Source organism: Syngnathoides biaculeatus, chromosome 3 (genome assembly GCF_019802595.1).
Source record: "Syngnathoides biaculeatus isolate LvHL_M chromosome 3, ASM1980259v1, whole genome shotgun sequence".
In the NCBI taxonomy this organism is placed as follows: domain Eukaryota; kingdom Metazoa; phylum Chordata; class Actinopteri; order Syngnathiformes; family Syngnathidae; genus Syngnathoides; species Syngnathoides biaculeatus.
Genome location: NC_084642.1, coordinates 18,196,948 through 18,216,195, shown reverse-complemented (window position 1 = coordinate 18,216,195; position 19,248 = coordinate 18,196,948). Strand labels below are relative to the sequence as shown.

Here is a 19,248-nt window from a genome sequence, read left to right as displayed (position 1 = left end):
AGTTATTGAGTTTGCCTCAACTCCCCTCCTGATGCCGCCAGTACATCCGGCGTACTCAGAAAAGAGCAGATTGATGGAGATAATTTGTTGTTGGATATAAACAGTTTTAAAGACGCGGAGTAATTCCACACGGGGACCTAATCCGTCACAATCTCTTCAGAGTGAGGCAAGGGGGAAAAAATGGCCAAGTTGTTTTCTTTGTCGCTGTCTTTTTCACCGCTTCCTCCGTTCCTACTAAACTATAATATAGTTTTCCCAAAGCGCTCAGCTGTTTGACTTTCAAATCGCAGGCATTAGGTGGTGTGCTCCTTGCTCCAGGCGGGTGTAAATACGCACGTGCCGCCTTCAACAGCCTTGTCGCGGCTAAATTAATTATTGGTCTATGAGGCAAATAACAGCAGCACTGAGGAACATCTATACTCACAAGAAACACATGGCGGGATAGGCAGGAAACAGCAGTAAGGCCTCTCTGTAAAGCTCCCGCGATATTGGACAAATGTTTGTCAGTATGGCTCTGGCGTTTTCGACAGATTGAGCGTGATCTGGTATTGTTTGCTAATTAAGAAACCACAGTACAGCTCCGCTTGCCCAACACAGTCTGTCGCATGATACCCAAATATTCTGCCCACGTTGATGCAGGTATAATGTACATTTTGTTCTATGTGCTGCTAAACTTTTTGACCACACTACAGAGTTTTTCACTTTGCAAAACTCTTGTTTGTGTGTAAATGTTTGCTGAATTATTGGTTAATATTGATAGACCCCGAGTGAGGTCTGGTGATGGTCATTGTTCCAACAGAACAATGAGTATGCGCTTGTGTGTCGTGCTGCATATATGGCCTGTGATAGGATGGTGATCAGTCCAGTGTGTCTCATACCCAAAGTCAGTTGGGACAGCTCCAGCTACTCAAATGAGGATAAGCGGTACATAAAACAGATGGAAAGAAGCATTGTTGTTAGCTATGTTTGTAAGTGTTGCTGCTCCGTGAGTATTGAAGTAGCAGTTGTTTGACACTTCGAAACATCTACAGTATGCTCCTGGCATTTCGCATTGACACGTTAGAATTAAGCAGGCAGTTGTTAATTATACAGCCGTGCTCATTATTAGGCACCCATGAAGTTCAAGTACTATATGTGGAAATTAATCAAGTGAAACAAAATTTTTCTGTATATAACTTGATACAAAAGATCCACTTGACAAACAATATTTTAATGACAGAACAAAAACAGAGCTTTTTAGCAATGTACACAAACAGTATGTTTATAGACAGTGCAATGAAGATTATAAGGAAAAGGACAACAGTCATGCATGGTGGAGGATCCATAATGCTTTGGGCCTGCTCTGTTAAATCTGGTACTGGAGGGCTTGATGCATGTCTCATGAAACCTGAATATTACCAAGAGATTGTAGAGTTTTACCCAGTATAAGAAACTTGCTTTGAGGTGAAGATCACGGGTCTTCCAGCAAAACAAAAACCCAAACCACACACGCAAAAAGCAAACAGAAATGGTTGTAAAGGATAAACTAAACACTTTTAAAATGGCCAGCAATGAGTCCTGATCTCAATCCAATTGGAAAACATTAGGGGGACCTTAACACTGCCATTGGGGAAAAGAACTCTGCAAATGTTCAAGAGCTTGAAGATATCATAACTGGTGGGAGAGTGGGAGAAAATAAGTGAGAAGTGCAAAAAGCTTACAGATGGATACAAAAAATGTTTGGAGGCTGTCATCGCTGCCAAAGGGTGTGGAACCAAATAATAATAAGAGTGCCATTAATGCTGCACATTTTGTTTTAATTTTGTTTAAAAAATTACAATCTATAAGGAGAATTGTTTTTTCTTTTTTTAAATTATTTCACTTCAACACTTAAAAGATGCTGATGCTATAAGTTTGGTACCTTTCCATTCATTTTTGAAGATATTATTCACATTATGCAAAAAATAAAGGGGTGCCAATAATGGAGATTGTATGCTTTGGTTGAACATTTTGTTGTTTAAATATACATTCCATTTTCTTTGGTTGTATGTGTAATTTCTTTCCGTAGACCTCATCTGGAAATGACTAGAAAGAAAGCAAAGCAAGTATGCCTTGCCTCCTATTTGGAGAACTGTGTGAGCTAGAGTGTAAGAACAGTCACTGAAGAATACTTTGTAAAGGTGTGTTTTTCTGATTTTATTTGTTTCAAATTGTTACCATAATAAAACCCTAGTGGGTCAAAATACTACAGGGAGCCAAAGAAAATCAGATATAAAAAGTGAATCCCCGGGGATATTCAGGACGGACGATGTACTTTTTCAAATGTCCATTTCTTGAATTAAATGATTTAAAACCACAACACGTATATTTCATTTCCTTGCACTTTTCATTGTTGTCTTTAATGTATTTTTATTTCTCTTTCCCAGATAACCTAAACAGCACCCACCAGCACTGCGTCCTCGCTGGAGACGCTGCCCGCTTCAGTTCTACTCACAGAGTGGCTGAGGTGAGGCGAACCCCCAATGTTACCCCGCCCCCGATCTACCCTCAAGATAAAAAGGCCGGAAACAAGAACATGCAAACAACTACGTCCTATTTTTCCAGTCATGGAACATTTTCAAAATATTTTTTCACCACCTGATGATCTTTTTATTACCTTATCTTTCTATTGTTGCAGTACCACAATCTCATATAATCATGAGACTAGTTTATAACTCCTGCCTGCAGAATCACGTATTTGTGGATTCCCCCACCAAATCTTTTTCCCTTGACATTTTCAGACAGGTGGATAACAACAACAAAATACCTGGGTTCCTTACTTCACTCTTGATGGTTGTGCAGGCACTCCAGAGACCAAACTATTTGTATACAGAGAAAAAGTATTTTGATTTTCATAACACTGTAATATACAACTTTTATGAGACTTTGTCCCTTGTATAACTTCAGCAACAGTGCATTCCATAAACCTGCAGTGCTACCCAGTATCATCATCTATGTGCATCAAACTGTTTCTGTTCCTTTTCCCCTCCATCAGTGTTCTACTGGGACTCTGACCTACATTCAGTCACGGTGCCAGGAGGCCCTGTCCAACCTGCACACGGACCCCGAGACCAGCTCCCACAGCCTGGTGACCCTGAGGCCCGCCACCATGCAACACTGCGAGGAGATTCACAACGAGGTGCGTGTCTTTTATAGTGACCCCATGCATCACATCACAGCAGTGGAAGGAGTCTCATATTTTCATATGATTGAAAACCTGCCAGTGTCACCGGTGTTTTTTTTTTTTTTTTTTAATGTTACCACATGAAATCAAAGGAGGTTGTTTAGGCCAGGGGAAATAATACTCATTTTTGAAGTCCAAATGAAAACAGAACACTTCAAAGTTGTCAAAATTAATAGCAAGCATAAAATACATCTGTTTTACTCATAAAACATACATTGTAAAATAACTTACTAAAGCTGCCTGAGTGACGTACATTGTTTGTTTGCACATGATTTTGAGTGTGCGCATGTGTGTGTGGGCACACGCGAACGCCCACGCACACATTAATCACTCCCTTGTACCGTCAAATACAACATAGTCCTTGAACTTATTAGCAACTTTGTTTGGCTTGTTGAATTACTGCGTACTGAATGCATAAAACGTTGGGGCCATCACATTTAAACGTCAATTCTTTTTCATTCTTATTTTATTTATTACAAATGAATATGTTTTTCATCATTTTTGTGAATTTTACATTTTATTTTAAATGTGTACATCTACACGGCATGCTGTTCGACTGTTTTGCACATCTGCCTCAAAGTTCTTAGGATTCGGGTTCAGATCAAGCCACGCCCGTGTGCCGTTTGCATGTCATCTCAATCCCAGCATCAGTTTATCCAGGTACTGCGATTGATTGAAGGTTCCAAATTGCTCGTGTGAATGATTAATTATTTCTACAGTATGTACCCTTCTATTGGCTCCTGACCACTTCACAGTGTACCCTGACTCTCGGTTGGAGTCAGCTAAGAGAGGCTCTAGCACACCGAGTGAGGATAAGCAGTATGGAAAATGCATTGACTGGATGTGTATTTCTGTATTTTTATTTTATTGTTTTTATTTTTTTAACTATTTTTTTTGCTTCTATTTTCATTACATTTTTTTTCAGATTCCCATTTAAATTTTCATTTTTATGACCTCAGGTTTAAATTGTCATCCATTTGGTAAAGTAAACGGTTCAGGACCAGCTGTAGCTGGGTCACATCAGACCTCATGTGAATAAATGATGCCATTTTTATTACAGAATAGAATTGAATTAAACTAAAACCATGTGTGCTTTTGTGCACTGCCAACATTTGACCACTGTAAAGTAAGCATTTAAGGAGACACCATTTCGACCATTTAAACAAGAATGATCACATTAATTTTGTGAAATGTCTACGTTGTCCTTGTGCGTAAGGTTTTACTCTGTGGAGTATTTCGAGTCAATCTGTTTATTTCTATTGTGCGAGGTGTTGTTGATTAAAAATGGCTTCAGGAACAACTGCATTAGTTGAATGATGTCTACATTTTGCTACTGCATGACTGAATCTGCGTTGGGCTTTGTTTTGAAAATTTATTTCTAGTCCCTTTGTCTTTTTTTATTGTGCAAGGTTCCATGATTGTTTATACCGTGACAATCTAAATATTGTGACGGATCTATGTTGTGCTAGGGATTGAGTGAGTGGAACTTGGGCTTTCACTGCATGTTTCATACCCAAAGCAAGAAATTGTAGCATGAATTATAAAACATCTACATTGTGCTTGTGCATGTGCAAGCATACATTGAGTTTTTGCTTTGTGGATTATTTTGAGTTCTGCTTTTTTTTCGTACATGATGGTGGTAATCACCGCTAATAACTGGTGTGAGGAGCGATCACGTATTTGACACGTCTCATTTGTGTGAGAGAGTACACATTGCGCTTTGACCTTGTGGATTATTCCCGAGCATTTTTTTTTCAGTAGTTCAATCTTTTGGGGATTATTTAATTGTTTAAGTAATGGGATGAATTATCACACGTGTAATATGACGTGAGTGTGTTATGATTGTGTGTGAGTTAGTGTACACTGGGCTTTGACTTTGTGGATGATTTTAAGTATTCTGTTTTATTTTTCAGTGTGAAGTGGTAGTGTATGTTAATAACTGTGGCAGAGGGAAAAATTGTGCCTAGTCTACATTGTGCCTATCTGTGGCTGAGTGCACTTTGGGCTTTGCAATTAGTGTATTATATTGAATCATTTTGTTTATTATTATTGTGGTAAGGTAGCATTGATAATAACTGCTGTATGGAACAATGAAATTTGTCATTCGTTGCTCCCGTGTGTGATCTTGACTTTGTGGATTAGTTGCTTGTTGATGATTTGTTTTTGAATTACTATAGTGGAAGGGGCCAATGATTCTAAAAAACTAACATGAATAACAATTGCATCTAGTCTCGTTTGTCAAGTCTGACAAGTCTTATGCTGTGCTTTAGTAAGCGTGTGTTAGCGGTCTGACTTAGTGGTTTACTTTTTTTTGCTCATGTTAAACAAACTGGACATCAGGTGTAAAGTGTGTTCAAACCTTGACCTGCAGAGCTTCAAAATTCAAATCAAAGGAAGTGCTTAGCATAAACATGGATTTCATCCTAGTTCTACATGCCGTCCCTTCCTTCTCCACCATGGGACTGTGCCCAGAGACCCTGTACTAGCGTGTTAAAGACGCCAAAAAGAATCTTCTCGCTCTCATCCTTTCAGTTAGCTGCTTGTTTCCACTCAGGGAAACAACACCTCGAAGTCCAGGTTGTTCTCATTTGCCCCAGGCTGTGATGGATTGTATGGCAACAGCCTCCCCATATGTTCTCTTAAGATGGACTCATACCCCGGCACTCCTTGCTAACCCCTTTTCACTGCCAAGAATGAGCGATTTCGACTCTGGGTGTTGGGGGGTCAGCTGACACCCGCTAGCGCTAGCTCGCCGCAGGCCAGTGGTTAATATCTCACTTCACCTCTTTGCCCCTCCAACCCCACCCCCCCTCCCCACACACACGCACCCCTTGGCTCCTTGGCCTGCGCATCCTTGCCTATGCTAGTACCCTGGGACCCTCGACGGGACGGCATGACGGATGAGTCTGATGTAAGGTTGTTTAAAGGTTGCAGACAATCTAAATTATTCAGTGCAGACAAACAATGGAGTTGCATTATTGTGTGGGGTTTATTGCGAGAGAGATCACCCACTTGAGTTAGCAACACCTGCTAGCTTGCCAGGATTAGCAAAAATGGGCTCCCACAAGGAGGACAACCCTGCAAAAATCTAACCATGATTAAATAAGATTGTTGTTTGTCTGCAAAGATATTTCTTCTTAACAGGCAATTTGTTACACTTGCTTCAAGTATTTTTTTTCCTTTTGTTATTGAGATTATATTACTGGTAGGATTTAAAATAAGAAGTACCATATTTTTTAATAAATACCCTAGCTTTAATACATTGGTGTAAGTCTTTCATGTTTTATTGTCAGGTATTTTAAATCACGTAAAATATTCACAATCATATTTTTTATTGTTTTAAGCCCATTTTTTTGCAGTTTGGACATATTTATTCAGAAACTCAGGAATTCAGGATTTTTAGCAGAGCAGTTGCATGATGATGTTTGTGTTGAGGTGATGTGGTGGGTGTGGGTAGTTGAGAGGGCTGGCAGGGGCCCCCTCTTGGCATTTGTAATGATCGATGTGGCCATTTGTTTGAAGTTGCCCACGAGAGTAGAACACCCACTTAAATGATGTATTGTTAGCGATGTTATTTATGACGGCTGTCCACGTTTGGCGTGCGGTGCGCTGCACATTGCGCAGGTTGTGTTTGACATGGACGACTGCAGTGTGAACAAGCCTGAGTCGTGCAGGCATCCTGACCCGACCACTGCCCTGTGGGCCCTTTTAACAAAGGAAAGTGCTGAGGGCAAAGCTAGCCCCTGCTAACGAGGTGGTGGGAGTACAGGGTGAGGTAAGTTAGTCGCCAATAGTGGCTAGTAATACCTTTTTGTTTGCAAAGTCCCATGATCTTGACATGAGACTGTATTATGCATGCCAGACCTGTACAACAATCTACTCAATTATTGCTTTGATTTTGACATACACTTGCGCATCATGCCTAGTCATTTATGATCATACTTTTCAGCGTTTAAAGCTTCCAAAACACCTAATTGTGTTTGCAACCTCCAGTTAGTTCTAAACAAATGCAGGGAACCCTGGCTGTTCAGTCTGTTACTTTTTTTATTAAAATATCTGAAGATTTGTGCTAAAAAAAAAAAAGTTTTATGTCTTCTGGGATCCTTTAATGGCCTTAAAAATGCCACAAAATGATCTCGTACTTGTTTTCAAGTATTTATAGTTGGAATGATACATCACTACTTAGAATAGATCTTTTTAAGTCAGGGAGGAGCTAACTTTTTCCCCGAACTGTTTGTAGAAGTTACTGGGAGTTTTTAACCACATGTGCAAGTAGAGGTTACAGGTATTCTTCAGAATCTGTGCATGGACTAATGGTCACACAAGTCAATTAAAAAAAAAAAAAAAAAAAAACCCTTAAGCCACTTCTTTTTAAGGGTATTGTACGATTAATTTAAATTGAAGTTAAGTGTTTTGAGATCATACTTTGTGGTATATCGACAGTTTAAAGCAGTAGACAATTATAAACTTTTTTTTAGGCAGGGTGTACAATGGAGGTTTATACTACACTGTAAGTGAAATTGTTATTGAGTGCATATTGCCATAGTGCACTTTGCATGTCTGCAACAGGTCTGTAGTCCACAATTGTTTGGGTTTTGACATAAACTTGTTTATCATGGCTTCCTATACCTATACATATGCAACATTCTCCATCTTTTTGCAAGTTGACAATTATTTTATTATTTTGTTGTTAAAAACAACAATTTGGATTTAAAAAAAAATGTCCCATACTCTCGGCCAAAAGTCAGATGGGTTAGGCTCCATTTCAACCTGTGACTTTAATCTGGACAAGCATGATAGAAAATGAAAGTACGCGTATGTTTTCAGACCATGAACAAAGCAAGTGGTCTTAAACAGTCTAGTGTATAAATCTGTTCAAAACTGCATAGTGTATAAAACCCATTGCTGTGTCTTTTTGGAACACCTGTCATGATAGTTACTATAATAAACTTATCATCAAATGAATAAAATAGAAATTAATAGTTTTTCTAGACTGTGTGCTGAGGTAGACGCCTGTGGTTCATGGAATGTCGGCAGACATCCAACTTCCAATTCTCCACAATGTTGCTCCTTGTGCAGCGAGTAGTTTCACAGAACAGATACACCTAGGGGAAAGTTAAGTATTTATGATGTTTGCTAGTCATGGGTTAGGGTTAGCAAAGGATTAGCCTTTGACATAACATGTTAGCCCATGAGCTAACAAGTTAAAGAGCCAAACAGCTCGCTCCACCACAGCATTGTCATTTAAATATTCATATTCTCTGAGTTTGTGTGTGTTGGTCCCCAATCAACACACACAAGTGAATTGTTTATAATGTTCTCTAGCTCAAAAATCCAGCCTCCGAGCTAAGGAACAACCCCACAAGCTAACTGTAATGTATTAGCTACGGTTATCGTTTGATCTTTTAGCTTGAAGGTCCTTTAACAAATGAACACTGTTAAGGTAAACATATTGCTTCACCGCAGCATTGTCATTTAAAATATCAGCTTTTTTCTCCAAGTTGTTGTGTCACTCCCCAATTAACACACGCAGGAAAGTTAATTCTTTAGTATGTCCGCTAGCTCCTCTGTTTAAAACATAACAGACTCGTTCCAAGTTGTTGTGTGTGTTAGTCCCCAATTAACAGAAAATCATCAAAGGTAACTATTTAGTATTTCCTCATGAACGTCAATGTATCTTTGATTGACTGGTGAAGGGGTCATCTTCAGTCTTACAGCCCGAAGGCGGGCATTAATTTTCATGATTTCAAAGGCAAAATCGTTTATCATGATAGTTTTGGGGAAAATATATCACATTTAATAAATTATCAGGAACATGAGAGAAGGTTCCAAACCCAGCGTCACTGCATGGCTGCCATGTACATGTTTTAACTTTGAAATGGTAATCCCAGATGCAAATGCCTTGTCCCATTTAAAGCGACTGTGTCACCTCCCAGGTGGGTGTGTGGTAGAGCACCCTCAGGGACCCCCTGCGCTAATGATGTTGGTAAATATTGAAGGGAGGGGGACGAGCATCTTCCCCTGCCACATATGTTCATGGGGGAAGTGTGCACGTGTCCTTCCAAGGTCTCTTTGCTCAGCTTTGAAATGCCTCACCTGAGGGGCGTACAACATCTTGTTGTAATCCCTTAAAAGTGTGTCTCCTGCTGAACTGCGCCAGATGTGGTCTGTATGACAAAGTTATTATTTTTAATTCATGTTCATCCTTTGTTTGGTGTTTTGCAAAGCAATGGTGTCATACTGTTGAGTGGACCATCCATCCATTTTCCAAGATGCTTATCCTCACAAGGGATGATTGAGTGCTGGAGCGTATCCCAGCTAACTTTGGGTGAAAACCAGACTGCACCCTGAACTGGTCACCACTCAGTCGCAGGACGAGTGTACCACCACAGTTGTTTTCAGTCTAGTACAGTGAATCAAATTCTAAACAAAACAATATCATCAGACACTCTATGGGATACCCTGCCTCTTACTTCTTGTCAGCTCCCTTCATGAGGACAAACAAGCACAATATAAATTATTATAAAATTATTAGATTCCTACATAAATGTAATGTGTGATTTTGTACCTACAATAATGAAATCAATCCCAGTATGACTGTGAAAAAGGGTATTGTGAGGACATTAATATAGACGCAAAATTATTATTCCCAGATGTCTGTTCCATTCTTACATTAAAATACTCAAAGTATTGTAGTGCACATTCTCTAGCAACAGCGAGCCTATGATTGAGTGGTCCTGTCACATGCACATGAGCAATTGCTCACCATGCTGGGCCAATGTTGCCATGACGATGAGAGCAGAGCTGGTGGGGTACAAAGTACTGTAAAAACAGTATGGTTCATCTTTTCACTCGTGGACGCAGCACTCCAACCCAAACACTCAATTTTGAGAGAGATTCAGAGAGCTCTGACTCTAAAATCCACCGTTTTTTTGTTTGTTTGTTGTTGTATTGATGTAACCGCGATGACTAGGAGCTTGGGGGAACATTGTGTGTGGCAGTTTTTCTGCTCGATCTTTGAAGTTTCTGCGGACAATTGCTGTTTAAAAGGGGCTGTAATGTGTCATGCCAATTGGGCACTGGGTTTCGGCTCAATTTCAGGGCCGATGCTGATTACACATTTGTTACCATGTCAATTAGGGGGAGAACTCGGAGGGTTGAGACTTTGAAGGGCATCTTCCGCCTTGAGAATGACATTTTCTCTCATGGAGGTAGTGCTTGCACCCAAATACAATCCAAAATCAATCTTTTAGAGTTATATTGCCATGCCTCAGGTTGTACAAGTTTGAAGTACTTAGCACACCTATGCAGTTTGAGTGCTACGTGCAGAAGGTGACGTGTGTGTGTGTTTGTGTGTTGGGGGGGGGGGGCTCTACTGGATCTGTGGGGTTATTCTAGGGGAAAGTAAACACAAGTCCACTGAATGGGATCGATTCAATTCTCATCAGTTCCCACCCCACCTGTCCCTCTGGAAATTGATTGGGTCTGCTCTGGGAATACCATCAAGAAAAAACGAATGACTCATTAAATTGAAGAGAAAAAAAGCTGCATTACTTTTTGGGCCACAGTGGGCAACCAGGCGGCGTCACGTGCGACTAATGTGTTGCTAGGGTGTCTGTCACCTGGGAAGATGACAGCCACCGCCTCGGGGGAGCCGCTCGGGGAAAAACCAAACCCAGCAACGCTCTTTCTTCGCGTTCCGTCCACCCTCGTAGCACCCTGCTGGACGCTCCAGTGCAAAATGCCACTACTCCAGAAAGTCCACCACGACTCAAAGCAGTTTTCTCCTAGCGGAAGGACAGGCAGACAATCAGAAGAAAGAAAAGGGGGGAAAGGATGTCGGATATCGGGCCTCAGCGGCTTTGTTGTTTGTTTGAGCTGTGGTGATCGAAGGGAGTGGATACGGGGGAGCATAAAGGATGACATTTCTTTGAAGGCTGGCTTGTATGGAGCCACTGCGAGGCTTCGGAGTGGTGCCGACATAGCCTGGTCCTTGCATGTCATCCCTGCTGGGATCAGAGTGATGATCCTGAGTGGTGTTTCTACACTAGATAATACATCACATACTACAGAAAAAAAAGCAACACTAGAACCTGTGGAACCTTGAAAGTCGAGCTTTGGTATTTTACAGATTTCAATTTTTTTTTCCCCCGATAACAACTAATGGGAATACAAGTTCATGATCATGAAACCTTTATCAATTGTGGAAATGCGTTGAGTAACATTTTAACACTTGGAAGAATAATACAAGTAAAAAAGGTGAACAGTGGTGAATAGAAAGTATAAGTAAAAATAGTAACGGTCTCCACTTTACCTCATTTTAACCTAGCTATAGATTTCTTTATTATAAATGTCTTTTTTTTCAGCTGCATTCTAAGCAACTTTTTTTTTATTACATTGTCTATAAAATCAACATTTTTCTTGTAATATTGACACTTTATTCTTGTAAATGCAGTCAAATTTATTTGTATAGCCCTTCACTTTAATCACAAAAAAGTCTCATAACATTAAAAACTCATAATCTTTCCGAGAGCTATATACATTCCATTCCATTTTATTCTTTTTCTTACAATATTATTATTTTTGCATTTAAGTTGGCGGTCTTCTTGAAAAACTTTTAAAAATGTTGAAAATTATTTTATCTATCCTAGAATATCCTTTTTTTAATGAATTTATTCTTAAAATAGTACAACTTAATTTTTGTAAAATTCGCTTTTTAAAAAATACTGTAGCTATTTTTTCATGATTTTTCTCAAAAAATCCCTCTCCCACAAATAGTGAAACATTGCTAAATATTTTTGTGGGATTTATTGTGATATAGAATATTATTTTTAATATATTTATCCAACTTACCCTTAAATTGCAACTTTGTGTTGTACTTTTTTCTCACAATTCCACTTGACTTAAGAGTTTGATTTGTTTCATGAAGATACAAAACACTCGCATTCCAAATCCTATTCCCCGATGAAATGGTAAATGGTAACTGGACTGCACGAATATAGCACTTTATCTACACCATCACAGTGCCCAAAATGCTTCACAAAGGCTCAAATTCACCCACATTCATACACTAATGAGCAGTGAATGGAAATGCTATTACAAAACACCCCAACAAAAACGTTTGTAACATTTTTTTTATATGAAAAATAGCATTCTACATAATTGTATGTCATAAAATATATAGTAAAAACAATTAAGTACATTATAAAGAATTAAACGTGTGCGTTATAATTTTCTGCTTCAGTGTTCATTGAAGAATTGTCCTCATTCTGTTATGGATTATTTTGGCCACCAGGGGCATTATAATATGAACGTAATACATAAAGAAGCGTTCACAAGTGACCAGTATGCTGTAGTAGTATTGGTCGTTTTTTTTACAGAGTACGAATAATGTGTCTGTGAATGTCTATCATCATCTGTCATCCGTCTACATGTGTAGCTGTCCCCATTATTTTTTAAATATCTGTTAGTCAAAGGGTTATACCTACCACAACATTGATGCTAGTTTTGTTAGCCCATCTATGGCAGTTTCTCATAGCATGGGTTAGCATTAAGCAGCGGACTCTAGGGCAAAAACATGTTATTTCAATACAACTGTATGTCTTTTTTATGTATAGTTTGCCAATCAAGTTCATTTGGGAGTGGCAATAAATAGCTTGGGCACACTTTTTTGAAAGAGTTGTTCATCTGTGTCATTTTGCGTTGTTCAAAATTAAGTTAGTGGATGTTTTTAAAGTATGTGGTTTGGTGAAATACACAACCTGGGATTATTTTTGTTTTATGTTCAGCCTTCAATAGGGAAAGACAAACAGCTTGAAGCAAGCACTTTGCCGCTTTTTGAAGAATTGTTCATATCTGACAAACTGCTGTTTGTTATGAGCTAGGTCATTTAGTTCTTGTAACTACTATTTTTGCTCCCATATCTCGAAAAACTCTCAAGTGTGGTCACTCAAAAGTCTAGCCACAACTTTTTTTTCAATATTATATATTTATATTTTATACAGTATTTATTAGAATATTACAATTTTCTCTATCCTACTTTGCTATTTGAAAAGCTTACTTTTTCCCCCTCATAAAAATTCAGCTTCATTCCTATAATATGTCCACCTCATTCTCAAAGTATCAATGTTTCTATGGCAGCATAGACCCAATACTCCTTTGTATCAAGTCCTGGAATTATGTGAACTCATATACTACTTCGTAGTGGTGGAAAAAAAAAAAAATGGCTTGAAAATGTTATTTTGGAGAAAATATTTTTTTTCTTCTCCCACATACTGTATGTCACAGAAGAGCTCCTCTGCCAAAGCCTTATCGCAACTCTTTGCAACGCAACATTAAAGAGGACCTATTTTACACGCAAGCCAAAACTGCTTGAGAAGAACTGTAACTACTAGTAAGTATTTGTCACTAAGGTAAGAGTGGTGCTCCGGGTCCCATTTGTGTGCGACTCCACTTTTCGTTGTACGGTTGTCAAAATGAAGCGCAACTTGCTTTGTTTAGGCTGCCAATGATGCTTTGTAGGACATTTTGGGGGAGGACGTCGTCATCGTCACATCTTTGAGTTGGCGGCAATCGGGGGGCTCTCGTTGACATCCGCGCATACGCCGGCAACTTTTTAGGCAGGGATGCAAACAAAGGGCACAGGCAGCATCAAGGCAAAGAAGAAACGTGAAAACCTCCACACGGTTAGAAACATCTGGCTATGCGCTGCGTCCTTGGAAGGATTAAATCAGCACTTCAAAAGAGCGGGAAACAAAAACAAAACAAAAAAAAAAAAAAAAAACAGTCCCAAGGGATGAGACGGGAGCCGATCGGTAGACGAGACTGTCATCTGCAAACGAGGCATGAGGGGTAGGGAAGCAGGATAGTGGGAAGTGGGCAGAGCTTTCAGTAGTTCTAGTAGGCAAGACTTTGATGACTGTGTTGTATTCAATCTGTTAAATCACACTATTCTCAGCAATTACAGAAAATATAACAAATATACCTGCTTTGGTAGAAAATCTTACAATTTTAAGTTGGCTTGGTGCACATGGTAAGCTGAAAACGTTTTATTCATGCTTTGATCATACTACAAAATTGTAGTTGCGATATTGGTCCAGTTAGCTATTGCAGGCGATTTCCCATATTAGCCATGACATATTTTGTCAGGAACGACAAAACGTTTTGTGACATAAACCACGACAAATGATTTGGCCTTATGGTAGCTTTAACACACAAAAAAGAAAAGTCTAGCATGTTTCATTTTTGACAGGAGGGTGGATATCTTCCATCTAGTGTGACATATCAACAATTTCTCTCCGACAGTGCACCCTGACTTCGATTAATAGGAACACATATTATGACTGGCGCTCCCCATCCCGTGATTGCTGTTGTCAACATATTTGGTCCCTATTTTCAATATTTTTTCACGTGCACAAATGTTGACAAATGTTGGTGCTAGCACTGGCTTGCTGCATAATATTTTGTTCCCAGTTTGCGAGTTGTGTAGTATTAAAAGTGCATTACGTGAGCATACCTCAAACAATGGGCGAATGTAGTTCGTAAAGCCCAAAACGGTATCTCCCAAGCAGCTGGTGACATTGCACCTTTTTATTCCTCTCTTTTTGGTTTTGCCACTGCAATCCATTATTTGACAACTTCGCTATGATAAAAGTTGTATCCAGTTTCGGTGAAAGGTTTTCTGGTCATGCCTTCCTGACAGTGTTTGATCTGAGAAGATAAACGTCCAGTGATTGTTAAAGATGGGACAGAGTGGTATCGGAATATATGACGTGTAGTCTTGCCACTGTCTGAGCAAGATACGGCAACATTTAATGGCAGTGGTCTGACAGTATGGTTTCATGCCTAGAAAGAGTACCACAGATGCATTATTTGCGTGGAGGATGCTCGTGGAACGGTACAGAGAAGGTCAGAAGGAGCTACATTGTGTTTTTGTAGACCTAGAGAAAGCCTATGACAGAGTACAAAGAGAGGAACTGTGGTACTGCATGCGCAAGTCTGGTGTGGCAGAGAAATATGTTAGAATAGGAAAAGACATATATGAGGGCAGCAGAACAGCAGTGAGATGTGCCATAGATGTGTCAGAAGAATTTAAGGTGGAGGTGGGACTGCATCAGGGATCCGCGCTGAGCCCCTTCCTGTTTCCGGTAGTAATGGATAGGCTGACAGACAAGGTTAGACTGGAATCCCCTTGGACCATGATGTTCGCAGATGATATTGTGATCTACAGTGAAAGCAGGGAGCAGGAGGAGGAACAATTAGAAAGATAGATGTATGTACTGAAAAGGAGAGGAATGAAGATTAGCCGAACTAAAACAGAATATATGTGCGTGAAAGAGAGGGGTGGAGGAGGAAGAGTGAAGCTCCAGGGAGAAGAGATAGCGAGGGTGGATGACTTCAAATACTTGGGGTCAACAATACGGAGCAATGGTGAGTGTGCTAAGGAAGTGAAGAAACTGGTACAAGCGGGATGGAACAGTTGGCAGAAGGTGTCTGGTGTTCTATGTGACAGAAGAGTCTCCGCTAGGATGAAGGGCAAAGTTTATAAAACAGTGGTGAGGCCGGCCATGATGTACGGATTAGTGACAGTGGCACTGAAGAAACAACAGGAAGCAGAACTAGAGAGAGCAGAAATGAAGATGCTGAGGTTCTCGCTTGCTGTGAGCAGATTGGATAGGATTAGAAATGAGCTCATTAGAGGGACAGCCAAAGTTGGATGTTTTGGAGAGAAGGTTAGAGAGAGCAGACTTAGATGGTTTGGACATGTTCAGAGGCGAGAGAGTGAGTATGTTGGTAGAAGGGTGCTGATGATGGAGCTGCAAGGCAAAAGAGTGAGAGGAAAACCAAAGAAAAGGTTGATAGATGTTGTGAGGGAGGACATGAGGGCAGTGGGTGTTAGAGAAGAGGATGCATGATATAGGCTTGGATGGAAAAAGATGACACGCTGTGGCAGCCGCTCACGGGACAAGCTGAAAGAAATAGAAGTCTGAGAGTGCAAACATGAATGACCAAATTTTTCTTTCTGGTCCAGGCACTGTCCATCCATCAATTTTCTTTTACGCTTATCTTCACAAGGGTTGCGGGGAGTGCTGGAGCCTATACCAGCTGTCAACTGGCAGGTGGTGGGGCAATCCCTGAACTAAACTGAACAGCCAATCACAGGGCACATGGAGATAAACAGCCACACTCACGATCACACATAGGGGCAAATTAGAGTGTCCTATTAATGTTGCATGTTTTTGGGATGTGGGAGGAAACCTGAGTACCCCGAGAAAACCCACACAGTTACGGGGAGAACACGCAAACTCCACACAGGCGAGACTGGGATTGAACCCAGGTCCTCAGAACTGTGAGGCCAACGCTTTACCAGCTAAGGCACCGTGTGGTTATTTTCATAATATTCATTGATATGATAAACACATTAAAAAAAAGTTGTCACATTTTAGTAAGAAAGTTTAACAAAAACGTAAATGTCTATTTTACATGTATTATATCATGGTGAAATGTAGGGTAAACACAATTTTTACATATTTTTACAAATATAATCAGTATAAAAGAAGTTTATAGTGTAATGTTAGAAAACATTTACTTGACTATAATTATATGGGGGACATGTTATCGTGTGCTAAGAATACTAGATCAAGTGTACTAGTTACTAGACAGGGACTGAGCCCCGCATCACGCAAAAATGAGTAATTCTCAAATGAAGTGGTCACCCGACACTGAAATAGTTTGGTTTACAAGTAGAGCTTTTTTTCAAATTTGTATGACAAAACATGTTTACATTTTGTCACTTATCGTGTAAAATCCTGCAAAATTATGAGGCACATGGAAAGGGATGATACAGCGTCTATTTTGTCCATCAATGAATTCTCTACTCCTTTGCCTCATTAATGTTTTGGGTATGCCAGAGCCTGCCAGATCTGATTTTGGTTTAGAGGTGGGGTACATCCTGGTCTCCGACTAATCGCAGGGCACATAAAAAAACAACCATTCACGCTTACATTCACACCCATGAACAATTTAGTGTCTTCAATTAACCTACCATGGATATTTTGGAATTTTGGAGAAACCGGAGGAAATTAACGAAAAAGTCTACACAGGAAGGCCACAGCCTGGATTTGAATCTGCAACGTCACAACTCTCAGGCTGTTTAAATAAGGGAAAAAAAGATAAAACATGACCGTCATGATAATATTTTTTTATTTTTTTCTTGTACTGTTAGATAAAGGCCAGTGCAGTACTACTATACAGAACTCTGCTCGTTCCCAATTCCCATTTCCTAGATGAAACAGTAATGGTTGGACTTAACATCATGAAATCTACCATGACTGTAGTACATTATTTCACACTAATGCAGTTAAGGTGACTTTGGTCATTTACTGTCACAAAGTAAAACACGTGAGAGAAGAAAAAAAATATAGATGACAGCATAATAGACTCGTCCTTAAATGCGTAGTCATGATGCGATTAAAGTGTTGTAATTTTATGGTTCTTGGTTACACCAAGGATTAATTGTATTTAATCATTTAAAAAAGCGACACTTATTGTTTATAGACTCGATCAAGACCATAAAGCATTGTTTGTGTGTGCGTGTCTGTTGGTTTGCATTCAGGTGGAGTTTGAGTGGCTGCGACAGTACTGGTTTCAGGGACAGCGTTACACGTGCTTCTGCAGCTGGTGGCGCAAACCCATGGAAGAGCTGGAGAAGGACTGGAAGCTCATGGAAACCATGGTGACCGTCAAATCTAATGTTTACCAACACAACATAAACAGTACACTTCCGCAATGTAGCGACAGCAAACACAAGTGCTACAACAGGACAAAGATGCTCACTTGTGAATGACGCTGACATTTTTGTTGCTTTGTGTACGTCAAGAGGTGCAGCTTTTACTTGAATGGTGCAGAACAGTTTTCAAAACACCACAAATTGCAATCGTTAATTAAACATTGTTGGGATCAATTCTATCCACATTGTCCAATCTATTGGAAATGGTGGAAATAGAAATGGTTAGCTTTGGAATGAGGACATTTCCAGATTTCCTATCATTGTGAATTTCCACTTTTCTTGACAAATTCTGCAGAACTCCATCCAGCCATCTATTTTCTTAGCCGCTTATCCTCACAAGGGTCGCGGGGAGTCCTGGAGCCTATCTCAGCTGTCAACCGACAGGAGGCAGGGTACACCCTGAACTGGTTGCCAGCCAATCGCAGGGCACATAGAGACAAACAGTCGCACTCACAATCACACCTACGGGCAATTTAGAGTGTCGAATTAATAGAAGAACTCCATATTTAGTAGAATTTAAAATGTTTCAAAATATGAACGGTACAAAATTTGGATACGTACTATTGTATGACCTTGGGCATTTGACTTTTGGCAGAAAAAAAAAGAATCATTAGCACCCTCAAATGAAAAATTTCCAATGTAATTTTTTCTGTTGTAGAACAAGAAGTAAAAACGTTCCAAATGTTATGCTTATATTGCACACCAAAAGAAATCATCATTACACATTTTAATGTTCATAACTCTTAAAGATGTAAAAGATGATTATGGTGATTAGGGTGTTTGGTGTTCCCCTAGAATCTAGCTTTGAAATTTTGGATATTCAGGTTCATATAAAATTTGGGCATTCAAGCAGTGCACTCACGTACCTACCTACTTCTCGACTACAAAAAAGGAACACAAATAAAATACAGTAAGTAAAGAATGCATCAAAGACGAACAAATGTAAAAAGTAAATACACACCGTTGAATATTTGTTTTAAAGCAGAAATAGAAAATAGAAAAAAACAGCATAAGCATATACTAGTACACTTCTTTACTACTAAAAAATGTATCAAAATGAAGATCATGTATCGCCAAAGATGATGAGCTTTCTTTTTTATCCAAAAAACAAAAACTTTTCTTCATCCGTTTTTTTTTTTTTTTTACCAGAGAACAAAAAACAATGAAAACACTAATGATCACAAAAATAACACTGTATTATCAATATAAAAATCACCATTAAACTGTAATGTAGTATGAATGCAATAACCAATGTAAA

The 19,248-nt window shown here is 39.4% G+C and overlaps 1 protein-coding gene across 3 annotated transcripts in view; it reads left to right on the top strand.

Annotated features, from left to right (window-relative positions):
• Positions 1-19,248, top strand: part of fto (FTO alpha-ketoglutarate dependent dioxygenase) — a 201,923-nt gene that overhangs the window by 51,918 nt on the left and 130,757 nt on the right. For all 3 annotated transcript variants that reach the window (XM_061814648.1, XM_061814646.1, XM_061814647.1), the window contains exons 5-7: positions 2,406-2,485; positions 3,014-3,157; positions 17,817-17,936. In XM_061814648.1, coding sequence (XP_061670632.1) covers positions 2,406-2,485; positions 3,014-3,157; positions 17,817-17,936 — 344 coding nt within the window. The remainder of the gene's footprint in view (positions 1-2,405; positions 2,486-3,013; positions 3,158-17,816; positions 17,937-19,248) is intronic.